The sequence below is a fragment of the Oreochromis aureus genome, linkage group 22 (genome assembly GCF_013358895.1).
Source record: "Oreochromis aureus strain Israel breed Guangdong linkage group 22, ZZ_aureus, whole genome shotgun sequence".
Lineage (NCBI taxonomy): Eukaryota > Metazoa > Chordata > Actinopteri > Cichliformes > Cichlidae > Oreochromis > Oreochromis aureus.
The window spans coordinates 33,415,315-33,433,008 of NC_052962.1; the positions used below are offsets into that span (position 1 = coordinate 33,415,315).

At 43.8% G+C, this 17,694-nt stretch overlaps 1 protein-coding gene across 2 annotated transcripts in view; it reads left to right on the forward strand.

Moving 5' to 3' along the window:
- The first annotated feature begins 6,588 nt into the window (after nucleotides 1-6,588).
- LOC116316941 (major histocompatibility complex class I-related gene protein-like) overlaps nucleotides 6,589-17,694 on the forward strand; it is a 54,484-nt gene continuing 43,378 nt past the window's right edge. The window contains exons 1-4 of one of the 2 annotated variants that reach the window (XM_039605539.1): nucleotides 6,589-7,768; nucleotides 7,846-8,396; nucleotides 8,882-9,148; nucleotides 11,812-12,090. In XM_039605539.1, the coding sequence (XP_039461473.1) occupies nucleotides 8,330-8,396; nucleotides 8,882-9,148; nucleotides 11,812-12,090 (613 nt within the window). In that variant the 5' untranslated portion in view covers nucleotides 6,589-7,768; nucleotides 7,846-8,329. The remainder of the gene's footprint in view (nucleotides 7,769-7,845; nucleotides 8,397-8,881; nucleotides 9,149-11,811; nucleotides 12,091-17,694) is intronic. The other variant, XM_039605540.1, reaches the window with a different exon arrangement.

Below are 17,694 nucleotides of genomic sequence, written 5' to 3' on the forward strand. Positions count from 1 at the left end.
CCAGCCAAATTTCAGCTACCAACAATGGCGGCCGCTACTAAGTTTTAAAATTAGTCTTATTAATCTTTCTGGGTCACAAAATAAACTTTTAACATATTTTCAGGCGAGAAAATAGCTGTGCAAACTTCAAATATCTGCTTGGTTTATCAAGACCCTGTCAGCCCTGTCAGCGGCTGATCAGCTGATTACGGGGCCGGGCTTAAAAGAGAGATGCCACTCACCTGTTCGCCGCTCAGACATCGTTCCCTTCATGTCAGGAGCTCCGAAACTTTGCCTACGTCAGTCTCCGCCTGATTCAGCAACTGTGAGTGTTTTTCCTCTCGATTCTTTCTCTCATCCGAGCCCCGCTCGCTCTCCATTTGTAACGCCAGTTCCGAAGCCAAGCTTCGTGCACGGATCGTTACTAGAATAACTGCGTGTCTGTTCCAACCCACCGCTAGCCTTCGCCGCGTTTGGGTCTAGCCAGCACGCCACACGGGCACGCCGAATTACTGTGTGTAATTCGCCCCGCCGTGACAGACATCGCATATTTGCAAAAGTGCACCGAGGTTTTCGGAGATGTCTGTTACCCACCCGCTCGATAGCAAGCCGGGGGGGGGGGGGTTCAATGGTCACTCCAGCCGGCGAGAGCAGCGGACTCCCGGCTTCATCGTTTTCAGACCCCCGCTCTTTCGCTACTCAGGTTAAACATGATATAAGTCACTCCGATAACTTAAAAATGTAATTGTTTGCCTATTTTCGGTGTTTTATTTGTTCCGGAGTAAATCGGTTTAGCTGAGATCAAAGTTATTAGATTAAATAAAATTTTATTAATCCATCGGGAGGGTTCCTCCAGGATTTTCACACAGCTGAATAAACGTCAAACAGAAAACTGATTAAACCGAAGTGTGAGACGGTTGATAATTTACGCCAGTGTCCTGTTATATTTTAGACAGCAAGGACCAGACGACCGAGTTTATTAAACTCCACAGACACAGCGGTGACGCAAATCTGAAGGCTAGACCGTCCCATTTCACAGCCTCGCACTTCCGGCCTTCTCGGTCTTTGAAGGACCCGGCCCACGTAAACCGCGAAGGCCGGGTGCTCCGAAGGATGCAGCCGACGTTTTGGGACACAGCTACCGTCACCTGCACACACAGATATCCCCCTAAAATAGCTAAAACTAAAAACAATCTAAAAACTACTTCCAAAAACATTCAGCTTTGATATTAATGAGTTTTTTGGGTTCATTGAGAACATGGTTGTTGTTCAATAATAAAATTATTCCTCAAAAATACAACTTGCCTAATAATTCTGCACTCCCTGTATTTGTGTTTGTTAGCTTGAAAAAAACACCCCACACACCCAGCAGCAGTTATCAACTTTCTCTGTTCAGCTGGACTTTCTGTTTCACGCTCTCTGCTCACATATGAGAAGAGTGAAATTTCACTTCAAGTTAATTATTTCTGTGCTTCCCTCTGAGGAATTTTGATATATTGACGTTCCACTCAGTCCTTTTCAAGGATGGATGGTCTAAAACAGTCGTGTCAAATTCATTTTACATCGCGGGCCACATACAACCCACTTTGGTCTTAAGTGGGCCGAACCAGTTATAGTCACCAAAGAAGTTACATATCTAACTGTTTGTCACAGCAGCCTTTTCTTTATCATGTAGAAAAAGAAAGAAATCTGTCAGTATGAATCTTTGGAGTTAAATTGTAAGAAATGTGTCAAATTACTTTTTTTTTTATAACTGTAGTCATAAAAAACAGACATTTCTATAATAGGTTTCTGTTTCTGTTTTTCTCTTTCTAAGTACTTTTTTTAGTATAAATGGCCATATGGGAGGTTTTTATCAGGAAAATGTGTAAAACATATGAAATTACAGTTAAAAATCCAAAATTTCTCCTTCTGCTTGTGTGTGGTGAGCAGCAGACCAGACAAGTTAAGAATTATAAATGACTTCAAGCACACATTCAGGCCTGTGAGAGCCATGGCTCTGTGCTACATGCACACATATCTGCATCTCTGCCATTCAAAGACATTCTGTATATATTTTATGTAATATTCAATACTGAACTGATATTTTTTTTTTTTTTTTTTTTTTTTTTCCAAGGAAGCTATTGTTATTCTGTTTTCATAAAAGCATTATTTTTATGCATTGTTACAAAATAGTTTCACCCCGGTTCTTTTTTATTCTCGGGCATCCAGAGACGGCACCGGACTCAGAATTCATTTTCACAAAAGCCTTTATTCGTTTTTCGTTACGCATGCATCTTCTAGAAGGGAAGACGTGCAAGGCTGGTGTCCCTCTGCAGATCTTCCACTTCTTTGTTTGTTACAATCAGCTTTATAGAAGTGACCCCATCATAAAACCCCCATGGTGTGCTGCAAACTCTGTGTTTGTGTGTGTATGCACGAGCAGGTGAGTGCCTGTGTGTGGGCGTACCTGTGTGTATGTGTGAGTGCACGTGAGTGAGTGTGCGTGTGGGTGTGGGTGCGTCGTAACAGTTAAAGCACTCTGTGTGTGTGTCTCTGTGTACGTGACTTCCTGACGGTCATAAAAGTAATCTCCTCACCCAAGCTACAGCAAATTCCTTCACAAAACATACAATAAAGAGTTAACATATTACAAACACTGAGACCCCCACTCTGCATCCACTGGGCCATTGGCCTCTTCTTGTCTTACATTTACAGATAAGGATGTGGAGAGTCTCCTGCAAACCTGCTTCTAAGTAATGACAATTATGAGTTTTTATTAAAGGTACAAGCATCAGCATCAGCAACCCCCAACTGTAGCGTCTTGTCTCCTTTTATGACATACAGACCCCCAGTGTCAATAAATTCCTTTCCCTCTACACCATTACACACACTCAAGCCTAGAGCTAAACCAAACTACAACACACAGACGAGGGAGACACACACATTGATATACACTAAATATTTATTTCATTTCTTTTTTTTTTTTGTGGTGCCCAAATTTATGCACCTGCTTGATTTTGTTTAAACAATTATTGCACTTTCTGTAAATCCAGTAAACTTCTTTTTACTTCTCAAATATCACTGTGTGTGTCTCCTGTATGATATATTTAACGGACATTTTTTATTGTAACAACCAACGATTTATACAGGAAAATAATGGCTATTAACAAGGTTGCCCAAACTTTTGCATCCCACTGTATTAGTATATTTTGTCATTAGTATAATATGAAAGAAATTTTACGTGTCAAGTCGTGTGCCAACATTTGCTGTGTAGTAGAACTGAGACTTAGAATTATAAAAATTTATTTGAAATAATATTAAAATTCTCAAACAGAAAAACATTAAACATAAATATATAAAATATAAGTATTTACAGAGAGACAGGAATAAAAAGGACCCAGCTGCTCTCCAGAGCAGGAACAAGGCTGAGGAGGAAATGCTCCATTGGAGACTGGTGTGGCCTCTTCAGGAACTCCAGGATGGCCAGCTCCACCACCGATGGACCGTCCTAGGACCAGTCCCTCATCTGCCTCGGAGTTGTCCTCCTCTGTGGGCCTGTAAAACACAGCACAAAACAACACAAAGGAATGAGAAGGCTGCTACTAGATTTTTCATTTTCAACACAGAAAAAAAGAAAAAGAAAAACAGGATATAATCAGATTGGTTGTAGATATTTAGTAAAGGTGATCACAAGGGAATCCCACCGAGTAAAAAGCTATCAGTGCTTGCTGTACATCTGATGCTACAATTACATACCTGTGGGTGCAGCAGCAGGAGCTGAGGGACCAGGGACTGGGGAGCCAGGAGAAGCAACAGGGGATGCTCTGCTGCAGAATCAGTTGGTTCTATCAAGACAATATTCAATGTTAACAGGTTTAATACAATAATCATAGAGAAAGTATATACAGTGGTCCCTCATTTATTGCAGCAGGGGTTCTCAGAATAACTAGCCCCTCGCCATGCACTTTATACACTTTTTTTCCCCACACACATGAACAGTAGTCATAGTTCTCACAAGTTGATTCCCAAAGTGCAAACCTTGCAAAGCGTAAAAGTATTATTATGCCGCGTTTTTTCTTCGTCTGCCTGCCACTTTTGTGCGTCTTTTTCCCTCCCGGTGCAGGTGTCTATTTCCGAATGAGGGTCATAGTTATGGGTGTTTTTGTGCTGTTTTTTCTATTGGACATGATGGTTATCAAAACCAAACATGATAAATTTGGCAAGCGCAGGAGACACAGCACGGAGGAGATTTGTCAATCAGGCTGCAGAATGCAATACTGTAAGGTGCGATAAAAAATCAGCGAAAAAGCGAGGCAGTGACGGATGAGCGGGACCACTGTGTGCTGTTTATTAATAAACAATAAAATATATTCCTATATGACAACATGCATAAAAGCAGAACGGTATTTGTACAGTGGGAAAATAGTGGTGGCTTGCGGCTTCCCCGGATCAGTGAAAAATTTCAAAAGAGAAATTAATGAACTTACCAGGTTGCCCGATCTCTTCACATATCTTCCTCCAAGCTCGGTCCTTTATATTCCTGTCTCGGTACAGAAAGCAGCTGGTGTGGTACAGCTCTGGGTGGTTTGCTAAGGCGTTGATTAGCCTTACCTCTATATTGAATGAAGTATGAAGGGCTTTGGCTGGATCTGTCCCTTTAGTCAGAGCCACGTCACCAGGCTCCTGATTGGTTGTTGCAGCGCGAATTGACGCTGGAGTTTAGATTTTTCCAACTAAGCGCGAATGCACAAAATGCAACACAAAAACGCTTTATTCACGAGTCAAACGCTCTAGATGCGCTGCTTTGACGCGCGTTTCACGTGTTTTCGCGATGCAAATCTGCTTCTGAATTTTCGCGGGACCTGCAATCGTGCGTCATCGCGCTTCTCCATTGACTTTACATGTAAACCTGATGCTCTGGTCGCGTCTATCGCGTTCGGTGTGAACACAAGATGCAGAAACTTGGAATGAGAGAGAGAGAGAGGAATGAGAGAGAGAGAGAGAGACTGAACTATGATACATATATTAACTAAAAGACTAAAATTTTTGAACAATTCTGTAAATGCATTGTTTTGTCATGCTTTTTAAGATTTGTTGATATTAGTAAAGTCTGATCATTCCTGGTCTAATCTGAGAAGCACAACATTAGAATTTTAAATCTTTAACATTTAGCAAAATAGTTTTCCTTAGGTGTATCTCATGGTTTATAATAATCAGACAGAATGTGTATATAAGAAAAAATAAATAAACACTGTAACCTTCACTTTGGTTGAACTGCTGTTTCAAACTAATAATCCGCACTCTGAGGGCGCTTGGCTGAATGTTAAAGCACTCACGTTTGTGCCACTCCAAATAAACTGCCTCAACCACAGCAACACCAACAAACTGTGTGACCTTTGGGACTCCAGCAGATCCAGTGAAGTAATTTATCAGTGAGTGTTTCACTGTGAAACAAGCATTTTAATATTTTATAAGATTAGATAAATAAAATATCCAAAAAGTATGAAAAATATAACTTTTAGTATGACTTGCTTAGGGCGAAAAGACAACTGTTCAAGTGTGAGCAATGACCAACTGTGAGAGGAGATTAGCAATAAAAACTACATTTAAATCTATAAGAAGATGATTTGGTTATTATTCCTGAACGTGGGTGTGGAAATTCAGTTAACAAAGGTCAGACTAACACAACGTTAAAGTAAACGCGCTGCAGATGTGAAAAGCTGTTAGAGCTCAAAGATTTAAAAGATTTTATTACCTGCAGATGAAGCAGAATAAAAAAGAAGCGGAAGGAATGAAGTCATCCTGTCCTCATCTTGTAGTTACTGTTAGAATAACTGTTGATCTTGTTTACTCTCGATGTACCGTTACAGGTGTTGTGCCAAAAAGTGATCGCCTGCCAGAAAGTGATTGCCGCCCGCGGGAGCGCGCACAGCTGCTTAAAGCTGTAGCGCCCAGATTACTTACAGCTACTTCTGTGCAACTGATATAAGGTGCGGTAAACTGAACACAGCTTCAACCGTCTGTTTGCTGAAAAATAGTAACGTGACCACACCGCGTTTTTTTATTAGTAACGGTAATGGCGTTGTAACGATAGGAATAGTAATTAGATTTCTGGTTACTGAAAAATGTAACGCTGTTAGTAACGCCATTACTTGTAACGCTGTCATCACTGCTAATGCTCCATAAAGATCTTCAGATAACTTAAGGAAAAAATATTCTTTCATTTTATAGTTTTACAACATTTTGGATTTATTAAAAAAACAAACAAAAAAATCTTCCATTAGGTGGCATGGTGGCTAGCACTGGTCCTTCAAAAGGTCCCGCAAAAAGGTCCTCAGTTCAATTCCACCAGGCTGGGGTCTCTCTGTGTGGAATTTGCATGTTTTCCTCATGTTTGTGTGGGTAATCCTGCTTCCTGCCGCAGTCCAATTGTTAACTCTAAATCGCCCATAGTTGTGAGTGTGTTAGACTGGAGACCTGTCCAGGGTGTACCCTGCCTTTTGCCCTAAGACAGCATTTAATATTGTTTTTTAAAAATTTTTTTTATTCATTTTCAAATAAATTTATTAAATCATCTCAAAATGTCCTCTGCTTTCAAGGACAAAATCAAACAGGAGTTTTCATCTTTGACTCTGCCTGTTGCCTGTAGTTTTTTCTACTTTCAAAAGAAAATGTTATTATCCTGCATTAGGTGACTTCATCCTCACTATAATCCATTATTCACATACTGTCTAGACAATAGAAAAACACTTCCATTAAGTTACCTATTTCTTAATAATTTTCATAGCAAATTATTATTATCTTTTTTTGTTTGTTTAATTCCCACCGACAGTGGATACAAAGTTTGACAATTGTAGCGACTTCCACAGTCGCTAGAGGCCGGGGATGGAGCTTGCCTCTTTGCCTGACGCGCTGTCAACTTATGCAATAATGCGAAAGGTGGAATTGTTTGCTTATTTATTAAAGTGCTTTGAGAGTTTACAGAGTAATGTGATCATCTCACGATTTGTACTCTTACAACGTCACAGGCTCTAATGTAACAAAGCAAAACATGTTGTGCAGCGGTCAACAAAACTACGGCTACCCAGCCCTCCTCTCTGTCAAAATCAAACCCCGTGAATGACAGACTGACAACGCCCATTTATGTCACCGCTAGCACCCACGTGACTCCCATAACCAAACAAATGAAAACCCAGTGATCATCAAAATTCTATATATTTAGTTATGGCTCCTACAACAATGGTTCAGAGGTTGCTCAACAGAGAGTGATTTAACCCTTTCATGCATGATTTATGACAACCTCAAGTATTTTTATTAATCAATAGACATGAAAAAAAAAAAGATTTGAACTTCATCTTTTTAAACATGCACATTTCAAAGAGTTTTTTACATGTTCACTTAGGTAGACAACATACCTTTTGAATAAATAATATACACTGTGTTTTGTGTTTATGTGCAAGTATACCATCAACATTGACACAAATACAAGGAAACAGCCTTTGAATAGCTGTCCACTGTGTCACGGTCGGACGGTCCTTTCCGGACGACCTTGCTTGTGTTTATGTTTTCTATGTGTGTTTGCTTCTCCCTCTCTCTCTCCCCGGTCCTCGGGGCTTTTTACGGAAGGGCGCGCCGTGGGAGAGGCGTGTCCTGGCGACTGTCGTCATTGGGAGTCCCTCTTCGCTGTTGCCGGCCCACCTGCAGCTGATTACCTGACCAGCTGTTGGTAATCATCCCTCCCGGCTAGAAAGAGGTATTTAACCTGGACTCGCGGCGACAGTCGACGTGGGATTATTACTCCGAACTAGTATAGTTCGTGCGAGCAGTGTGAGCTTGTTATTCGGCTAGTGTGTGGCTAATAGTGGATTTTCCTTCTTCCTCCAGGAGGGGCGAGCGGAGAAGCGAGTTGGGGAGCACACACACTAAGGGAGTTACAACACGGAACGCACTGGGAGCAGGGACGAGCACGATTGGAAAATTGCACTTTTGAGTGAATTGTTGGACTTGCCTGTCTGTTTCACTGTAAATAAACGCACTGTGTTTCTGTGAAGAAGAACCGCGCCTGGGTCCCTCTTTTCCGTGACATGTAGTGACCACTATGCGTGAAAGAGTTAAAAATGTGCTGGTCAACGAGAGTGAAATGGACTGCTGCTATTGGTCAGAACTAGCACGTGAGAATGTGATAAATGTTACCGTTTTATAAAGAAGGAAAACACATTCAGTCTTTTTTTAAAAAACATTGGACACTCGTGTCGATTTCGAGGACTTTTACTCTGAAAGAAAGGAACAGGAAGACGCTAATTTCACACGCACTAGAATGGAACAGCTCAGCGAGAACTAACAACAAAAGTATTCTAGCAATGATTACATGATCACGATGAGGATAATATGTTTTTATTCGTGTTGCTTCTTTTTTTATTCCATGTCATCTGCAGGTAAAAAAATAATCCTTTGAACTCATCTGACCCAGAGCAGGGCGTCAGCTTTCGCCTTACTTTAAAGCTCTTTTTAACATGAATTAAACGTGGTATATTACGTGCCATAGCATATTCGCCCCGTTGAAGAAGTGTTTAGAAGGTTTTTGGTTGAATATTCGCTTACAATTTTTTTTTTTTTTATAAATCTTGGTTTGATAATTTAATGTCGATGTTACAAGCGCATTCAAAACAGCTGCAAACCAGATGAGCAGATTTGGCCAAACATCTTCATCAGAGTAAAGGGAATAGGGCGAATTTTGCTGTTGTTTTGCTTTTCTCCTGTCCCATTTGATCACCGATCAAACAGTCCTCTTTTAGTCATATTTCCTTTGACTCCAGCGCCAATAATGTTATCTGAGTACTGAACCAATCATATTTCTGACATTTTCTCTGAATGTTTTATTTACTTTCATTTAACACTATAAAAATGGATTATTCCACAGTGAAACACTCACTGCAGTATCTGGTCACTGCATCCTCTGGAGTCCCAAACATCCCAGAGTTTATGGGTGCTGTGGTGCTTGACAACATCCATATGGTTTACTGTGACAGCATTAACAAGATATTGGAACCAAGACAGAACTGGGTGAAGGAGATGTTTGAAAACGACACTGAGCTGTTGGAGATGTACACTCGAAAGTGTACTGTGATTCTGCCCCAAAACTTGGGAAACCGTATTTCTAGTCTGAAGGAGCAATTCCAGAGTGAAGGTGCAGTATTATATATTTTAAGATCAATTAGGCAAAAAGAAAATTGATAAAAAATGATTTTAATTATCAGTGAAAATTTTTTTAAGTCTTATTTTTTTCTTCATTAATTGCATCATAAACCTTGTTAGTGTGAGAGTTTCTGAAAATGGGTGATAAAGCAATATATTTACATAATTGTTCATTTTTACATTTTAGTTTGCATAAAAAAATAATTAGAAACAGACTTTGCCTTTAAAAGTCTAACTCATGATAACTCGTGAGTTGTATCAGTTTCTCTCTTGTTTTTCTTTTAACCTTGAATAATCACACCAGGCCTACTTTACAAATTGCAGAATTCCATCACCTTCAAAATCATATTAACAAAAGGTTGCCAGAGAATTAGATTCAGATCATAGGCACATCATAAACCTTGAAGAGGTAGTGCCTCACACATGGTGTCATGGTCCCTGGTTTTTGAGTTTTGTGAGTTAGTGTTTCTTTTTGATTCTGAGATTTACCTATGTTTGTGTTTTGTTTTGAAAAATTGTTTTTATTACTTATTCTTTTTACCTCCTTTGTCGCTTTGTGTATATTTAGTTCATCATTTGTGTCTCAATACAGGGAGTGCAGAATTATTAGGCAAGTTGTATTTTTGAGGAATAATTTTATTATTGAACAACAACCATGTTCTCAATGAACCCAAAAAACTCATTAATATCAAAGCTGAATGTTTTTGGAAGTAGTTTTAGATTGTTTTTAGTTTTAGCTATTTTAGGGGGATATCTGTGTGTGCAGGTGACTATTACTGTGCATAATTATTAGGCAACTTAACAAAAACAAATATATACCCATTTCAATTATTTATTTTACCAGTGAAACCAATATAACATCTCCACATTCACAAATATACATTTCTGACATTCAAAACAAAACAAAAACAAATCAGCGACCAATATAGCCACCTTTCTTTGCAAGGACACTCAAAAGCCTGCCATCCATGGATTCTGTCAGTGTTTTGATCTGTTCACCATCAACATTATGCAGCAGCAGCAACCACAGCCTCCCAGACACTGTTCAGAGAGGTGTACTGTTTTCCTCCTTGTAAATCTCACATTTGATGATGGACCACAGGTTCTCAATGGGGTTCAGATCGGGTGAACAAGGAGGCCATGTCATTAGTTTTTCTTCTTTTATACCCTTTCTTGCCAGCCACGCTGTGGAGTACTTGGACACGTGTGATGGAGCATTGTCCTGCATGAAAATCATGTTTTTCTTGAAGGATGCAGACTTCTTCCTGTACCACTGCTTGAAGAAGGTGTCTTCCAGAAACTGGCAGTAGGACTGGGAGTTGAGCTTGACTCCATCCTCAACCCGAAAAGGCCCCACAAGCTCATCTTTGATGATACCGCCCAAACCAGTACTCCACCTCCACCTTGCTGGCGCCTGAGTCGGACTGGAGCTCTCTGCCCTTTACCAATCCAGCCACGGGCCCATCCATCTGGCCCATCAAGACTCACTCTCATTTCATCAGTCCATAAAACCTTAGAAAAATCAGTCTTGAGATATTTCTTGGCCCAGTCTTGACGTTTCAGCTTGTGTGTCTTGTTCAGTGGTGGTCGTCTTTCAGCCTTTCTTACCTTGGCCATGTCTCTGAGTATTGCACACCTTGTGCTTTTGGGCACTCCAGTGATGTTGCAGCTCTGAAATATGGCCAAACTGGTGGCAAGTGGCATCTTGGCAGCTGCACGCTTGACTTTTCTCAGTTCATGGGCAGTTATTTTGCGCCTTGGTTTTTCCACACGCTTCTTGCGACCCTGTTGACTATTTTGAATGAAACGCTTGATTGTTCGATGATCACGCTTCAGAAGCTTTGCAATTTTAAGACTGCTGCATCCCTCTGCAAGATATCTCACTATTTTTGACTTTTCTGAGCCTGTCAAGTCCTTCTTGTGACCCATTTTGCCAAAGGAAAGGAAGTTGCCTAATAATTATGCACACCTGATATAGGGTGTTGATGTCATTAGACCACACCCCTTCTCATTACAGAGATGCACATCACCTAATATGCTTAATTGGTAGTAGGCTTTCGAGCCTATACAGCTTGGAGTAAGACAACATGCATGAAGAGGATGATGTGGACAAAATACTCATTTGCCTAATAATCCTGCACTCCCTGTATTTATCTTTGTTGTAGTTAGTATTTAGTTTGTTGTGTGGTTGCTTTAGCTTATTAGAGGTCTTGTCTTTTTTCGTTGTTTTCTTGTGAATTTATTATATTAATATGAGTTTCAGTTCTGGTTAGTTTTGTACACGTTGCTTCTGCTTAGTTCACCTTTATGTCCCAGCTTCGCCTGCATTTCTCCTTCCATGTTTCCATCCTTCCTTCTCTCGTCCTTCAGTCCTCTATGCCAATTTAACCCTTGTTTCTCCCATTCAGTTGTGGATTCCTGTTTTATTTGGTAACTGTTGTTCTCACTGTCTTGTATTACATTTACTTACTTGGCCTCAACTTTATACTTTCGAAACGTACATCCCACGGGTGCTCTCCTCTCATCATCCCATGAGTGTGTTTCGGTCCAAATCCTACCTGCCATGCATCATATCTATGATGCAGTGCATCCATGACAGTATGCAATATTAAAATAATATATTGCTCTCTCTCTTTTCTTTGTTTCTCTCTTCAGGTGTTCACATTTTACAGATGAGAGAAGGCTGTGAATGGGATGAAAAAACTGGAGAGGTGACTGGATTTTTACAGTACGGTTACAACGGAGAAGACTTTGTTGAGTTTGATCTGAAGACTCTGACGTGGATCGCACTGAAACCAGAAGCTGCCATTACTAAACAAAGATGGGATGCTGACAGTGTTAGAACAAAACTCAATGAAGACTTCCTCACTAACATTTATCCACAGTGGATGAAGATGTTTTTATCCTATGGGAAACGCTCCCTGCAGAGAACAGGTAGAGTCACACAACCTGATACTGTTTCATGGATGCAGAAGTGTTTATTTTCTGTTGCATAGTCTTCCACAAAATACAGTTTTGGTTATTTTTGTACTTAATCATTTTTAGACATGAACTCTGAAAGAGGCTGGGTCCACACACATCTGCTACAATCTGTTATTGATCATTTCAGGGTTTGTTTGTTTTTTTTCAGTAATATTTTCTGACACAAAGAAGGAAAAATGAAACTTAATAGTGATGGTGTAGGCAGAAAATTATTAAGTACTCATTGAGATGAAGAGCCCTTCTACTAAGAGAGACTTGTTAACAAAAAACAATATGAGAACACATGATACATATTCATAAATTAATAAAAACGTGCAAGAGTAGTTGTAACATTTTAAATGTTATAATGAAATCAGTTTTACATTTTTTTGTAGCTCATTCCATTTAAAGTTAGCAAAATATTTTAGTTTAGTATAAACAAGAGGTACAGTGTCAAAGGAAAATCGTGTATTTTGTGATCAGCTAACATGAAATGTATTCTTTATTGATCATTAAGCACATGTCTACGTGACTTTTCACCTAATAACTTTTGACATGAACTCTTCTGTGATAAACAACTTGCAGCTTCCTCTTTCTGTTTTGGAAGACACAGACTTAGAAAAGGGGAACCTCAGCTCTGAGTTCTGAGAATAACTCTGTTATCTTTACACACACACACACACACACACACACACACACACACACACACACACACACACACACACATATACAGACACACAGAAAAGTATAAATAAAAAACGCAGACAGAGATGACACGCAGATCCTGCGTTTCATGGCTGCCCTCGCGAGTTAAAGAAGATCTGCAGTGTTTGTGTGTTTTCTAACTCAGGTGTCTCAGCTGAACAAAGAACGGCAGGGTGATTTAAAGAAATCCCCTGTCATACAGCTAGTGTTAAAATGTACTGTGATGTGTGTTCAGATCCCAGTTATCTCTGTACAGAAATCTGGACCAACTCTCCATTCTAAAATTCAGAGTCTCTGATTCTACCTCAGTCTGAATTTCTACCTTGCTGCCCTCTAGATGACACACCCCATTAGCAACCCTGAGTAAGTTATAATCAACAGCCAAGGGGGGTCGTACCCCGTACATATGGAATATGTAACGGTGTGGAGAGATAGTCTCGATATGCTAGAGAACGTACGGTTATGGTCTAACCTTGGTTCTCTTAGTGAGAGACTATCTCTCCACACCGTTACATATTCCATATGTACGGGGTAACTCTGTAAGACACCCCGCGAGGAGACAGTGCACCGCCGAAAGTGAAGGTGCCGGGAATCAGTGACAACGCACAAATAGAGACACCACCCTGGTCAGGGCTTCGCAATGCGAAGGCCGAGCCAGGGGTGGAGGCAGCAGTCTGCAGACGCTAGACTGGCCTGAACCGGTCGTGCAGGACGCAAGACCACAAGTGATTGGCCGCTCAAGGTCAGCCCGGGAACCGCGAGGCAGACCGCCAGGGAACGCAGCACACCGAGCTGCCAAGTAGCATCCCGCTGGTCGCATAGGCCTACGACATGCGGGCAATGCCTGACAGAGACTCGGCGCTACAGGCTGGAGAACTCTCACTCGCCACAGCGAGGTCCGACTGGTGTGTACGCCGACGAAGCGGGCAACACGCCAAGGGAACACAGCCAGCAACTGCAGGTGAAGCTTGGGATGTGACCCATCCATCCTGAAAGCCGAAGCCACCCCGAGCTGTTCACCCCCAGCCCCGTCACCACGTGCTGGTCTGTAGACAGAGGAGCCTCAAGAGTGAACTCGCAATGAGACACTCGAGGTCAGACACATAGTCCCAGCTACTGGGCGTCCCCATGCTGGCCGTGTAAGTCCGTGACACAGAGGCAAAGCACCAACAGGGAGCCAGCATCGCAGGCTGGGGGACACTCACTTGCTTGCTGAGGCATCAGACACAGCAAAGACCGATTGGCGGGCAAGCCGGCAAATGCGGCAACACGCCAGGAGAACACAGCCTGCAGTCGCAGCAGCCTATATGCCAGACAGAGACTGGCCAAGGAGGCTGGAGAACACACATTCGCTGGCTGACGTATCAGACACAGAGAGGCCCGACTGGCGTGTAAGCCGGCAAATGCGGGCAACACGCCAGGGGAACACAGCAAGCAGCTGTAGTGCAGCCGCTGGAGAGGAGCTCCAAGCCAGGGACGCGACCCGCAGGTCACCCCAGGGCCAAGCGGCACACACTCGCTGGCTGGCTTATCAGACAGAGCGAGGCCCGGCTAACATGTAACGGGCGAACCGCCTGCAGGGAGCCTGGTGCTGCGGGCTGGAGAACACTCACTTGCTGGCTGAGCATCAGACACAGCGAGTGTCTGATGCGAAGCGCGGGCAATACACCAGAGGGAACACAGCCTGCAGCTGCAGCAGTAGCAGCGGCAGCAGCAGTGGCGGCGGCTTAAGCTGCGGTCAGAGCCGAGAAGCCGCCCCACTCGAGCAATGACAGGAGTCCTGCTGGCCGCGTGAACCGCGCACTGCAGGCAACACGCCAGACAGAACAGGCTACACTAGGCTGGAGAATGCCACTCGCCGCAGCGAGGTGCGACTGGCGTGTAAGCCGGCGAACGCGGGCAAGACGCCAGGGCAACACAGCCTACCAAGCCACTCGAGCACAGCAGCTGGCTATCGCTGTGACAGAAGCCCGTAATATGCGGATGATGCCCCAGAAGGGAAGGCGGAGCCGCCAGCTGGAGAAGTCAAGCCACAAAAGAGCCCTGCCTGGCACTAGGCAGTGACACAGTGCCAGGGAGAGAGAGCCTGTCGAAGCATCTCAGCCACTCAGTGGATTGGCCGAGGTATGATGATGCCCAGGGCCTGTCCCAGGAGTAGAGCAGCTGACCTGCACCATCCACGATAGGGGAGGTGCTGGTGGCTCAGGCCACTGAGGGCCCAAGTGAGGAGCAACCCAAGGTTCATCACCAGGGCATAGCAGCCACTCTGCGCTGTCCGTAGACAGGGGGCCAGCAAGAGTGGGCCCGATGAGACACTGGACAATTGGGAAGCGTCAGCTCACTGAACGGGCACCTGCTGGCCATGTGACCCGCGACACAGGGGCAACGCACCAGACAGAGAGCCAGCGCTGCGTGCTGGAGAACACTCACCTGCCGGCTGACGTATCAGACACAGCGAGGTCCGACTGGCGTGTGACCCAGCGAAGCGCCGGCAATACGCCAGGGGAACACAGCCCGCAGCAGCAGTACAGCTGCAAGATGCAGGGCCAAGGCAGGGATGCGACTGGAAGGGTCCATCCAACCACGGAGCCGCCGAGCTGTCCGCAGATGGGGAGGCTGGCAGTCCAGCCCGCTGAAGGCCAAGCAGGGACTTAACCCGAAGGTCTGCCCCAGGGCTAAGCGGTCGCTAGCGCTGTCCGCAGACAGGGGAGCAGCAGGAGTGAACTTCGAAAATGAGACACTCGTGCAGAGCGCTGCAGGCTGGAGAACACTCACTCGCCGGCTGAAGAATCAGACACAGCGAGCTCCGGCTGGCGTGTAAACCAGCGAAACGTGGGTAGTACGCCAGGGGAACACAGTCAGGAGCTGCAGCAGCTGATATGCCAGAGAGTACCCAGCCAACCCCAAACCCAGCCAACCCAAAGGCTGGAGAACGCACACTCGCCGCAGCGAGGCCCAACTGGTGCGTAAGCAGGCGAATGCGGGCAACACGCCAGGGGGAGACAGCCCGGAGCTGCAGTGCAGCCAGGGACGTGACTCGCCAGGAGTGGTAGCTCACTGACCGGGCCCCTCCGGCCACGTGGACCCGCAGAATTTGGGCAACGTGCCAGACAGTGAGCCAGCGCCACAGGCCGGAGAACTGTCAACCGCAAGCCGAGCCGTCAGACGCAGCGAGGTCCGACTGGCGTATGAAGCCGGCAAAGCGCGGGCAACAGGCCAGGGGAACGCAGCCTGCAGCAGTGCCGGCCACTAGGCCCAACTCAAAGGATGTCAGGAGGGAGGAGGGCGGCTGACATCCTTTGAGATGTCAAAGGATGTCTGAAACCAGCCCACTGAAGGAACATTGAACATTGAACATTGTTCCTTCAGTGGGCTGGTTTCAGTCATTATGCAAATGTACTGTTTATAAGATTGGGGAAACCTGCAGTCAGCTGAGACTGAAGAAGTCACTTGAGTGATGAAACATTTCTCCCACAAAACGCTACGTCCAGATGAACAGAATCAACTTTTTGGAGATTTACTTTCCTGGATGATTGAGAATGCATCAAGATACTCGAGGAGATAGACCAACATCTATCCTCAGCTTCATGATTTGTGGATCTTCCCTTGGATGCCCCTCTCTGGAGTTCCTGGGCTTTTATGTGTGCCAACCATTAGATGTCATCATCCGGCTGACTCCTCCTCTCCTCCTTTCTGCAGGCCATATTTGTTAGTAGGCCTTTGCAGTGCCAGTGTTTCTTCTCCATAGGCTCTTGGACTGCCATTTTTCACTGGTAGTCTGTGTTTCTTGATTTCAGTTGGTGAGCCTGCATAATAATAATAATGATGGATTGCATTTATATAGTGCTTTTCGAGACCCTCAAAGCACTTTACAATTCCACTATTCATTCACTCTCACGCTCACATACTGGTGGAGGCAAGCTAAAGTTGTAGCCACAGCTGCCCTGGGCCAGACTGACAGAAGCGAGGCTGCCATATCGCACCATCTGCCCGTCTGGCCAACACCAGTAGGCGGTAGGTGAAGTGTCTTGCCCAAGGACACAACTACCGAGACAGACAGAGCAGGAGATCGAACTGGCAACCTTCCGGTTACAAGATGAGCTTCCCAACCCCATGAACCACGGTCACCCATGCATCTGCATCTCCTGCATTCATAGCAGGAGAGTCGTTATTTCGAGTATGTGCATACATCAGTTAGTAGTAACTGTTTTTATTTGCTACACTTTTTCTTCTTCCTGTGAGCTCGACCTCGTGTTACTCGCCATTATCTTACTTCTGTTCTTTGAATTCTCTTTATAGCTACCTTTGCAGGTATGAGATCAACCTGTAACCATTCAAAATCCTGATTCCTGAAATAATTAGCCAAAATTGCCATAATACGTATTAACTTGACAAATTAAAAGCAATACCAATTTTGCATATATTATATTGCATTTTGCAAATTATTCCTTAAACAAATAAAGAGCAATTCATTTATTTATTTACTTTCTTGGGCATTAAAAATCAATCTTAAGGTGTGGGACTCTGAAAAGCTTAAATACTTCCTGCTTCAAGCCTGACACACTAAGCTTAAAGAGTTAAGACCCACTTATGTCAAGGTCCTCTGAAGCTCTAAATGTTATTTCTGTTTTAGCTATAGAAAGATTACATTGTCATGGTTTGTGGGCCAAGCCGCATGGTGTTTGTGAAGGAAGGACCCAAAATGCAGGCAAAGGCTGTGATGTGAGTGAGCGTTTATTTACAGGGGTGGCAAAGTGGCAAAAACGGGAAATAAGGAACGGTGAGCTACCAAAACGTAAACTGGGGAAAACTAAAGAACAAACCTGAAACACGTACTAAGGAGAAACATGCGATGAAAAGCAGAGAGACCCA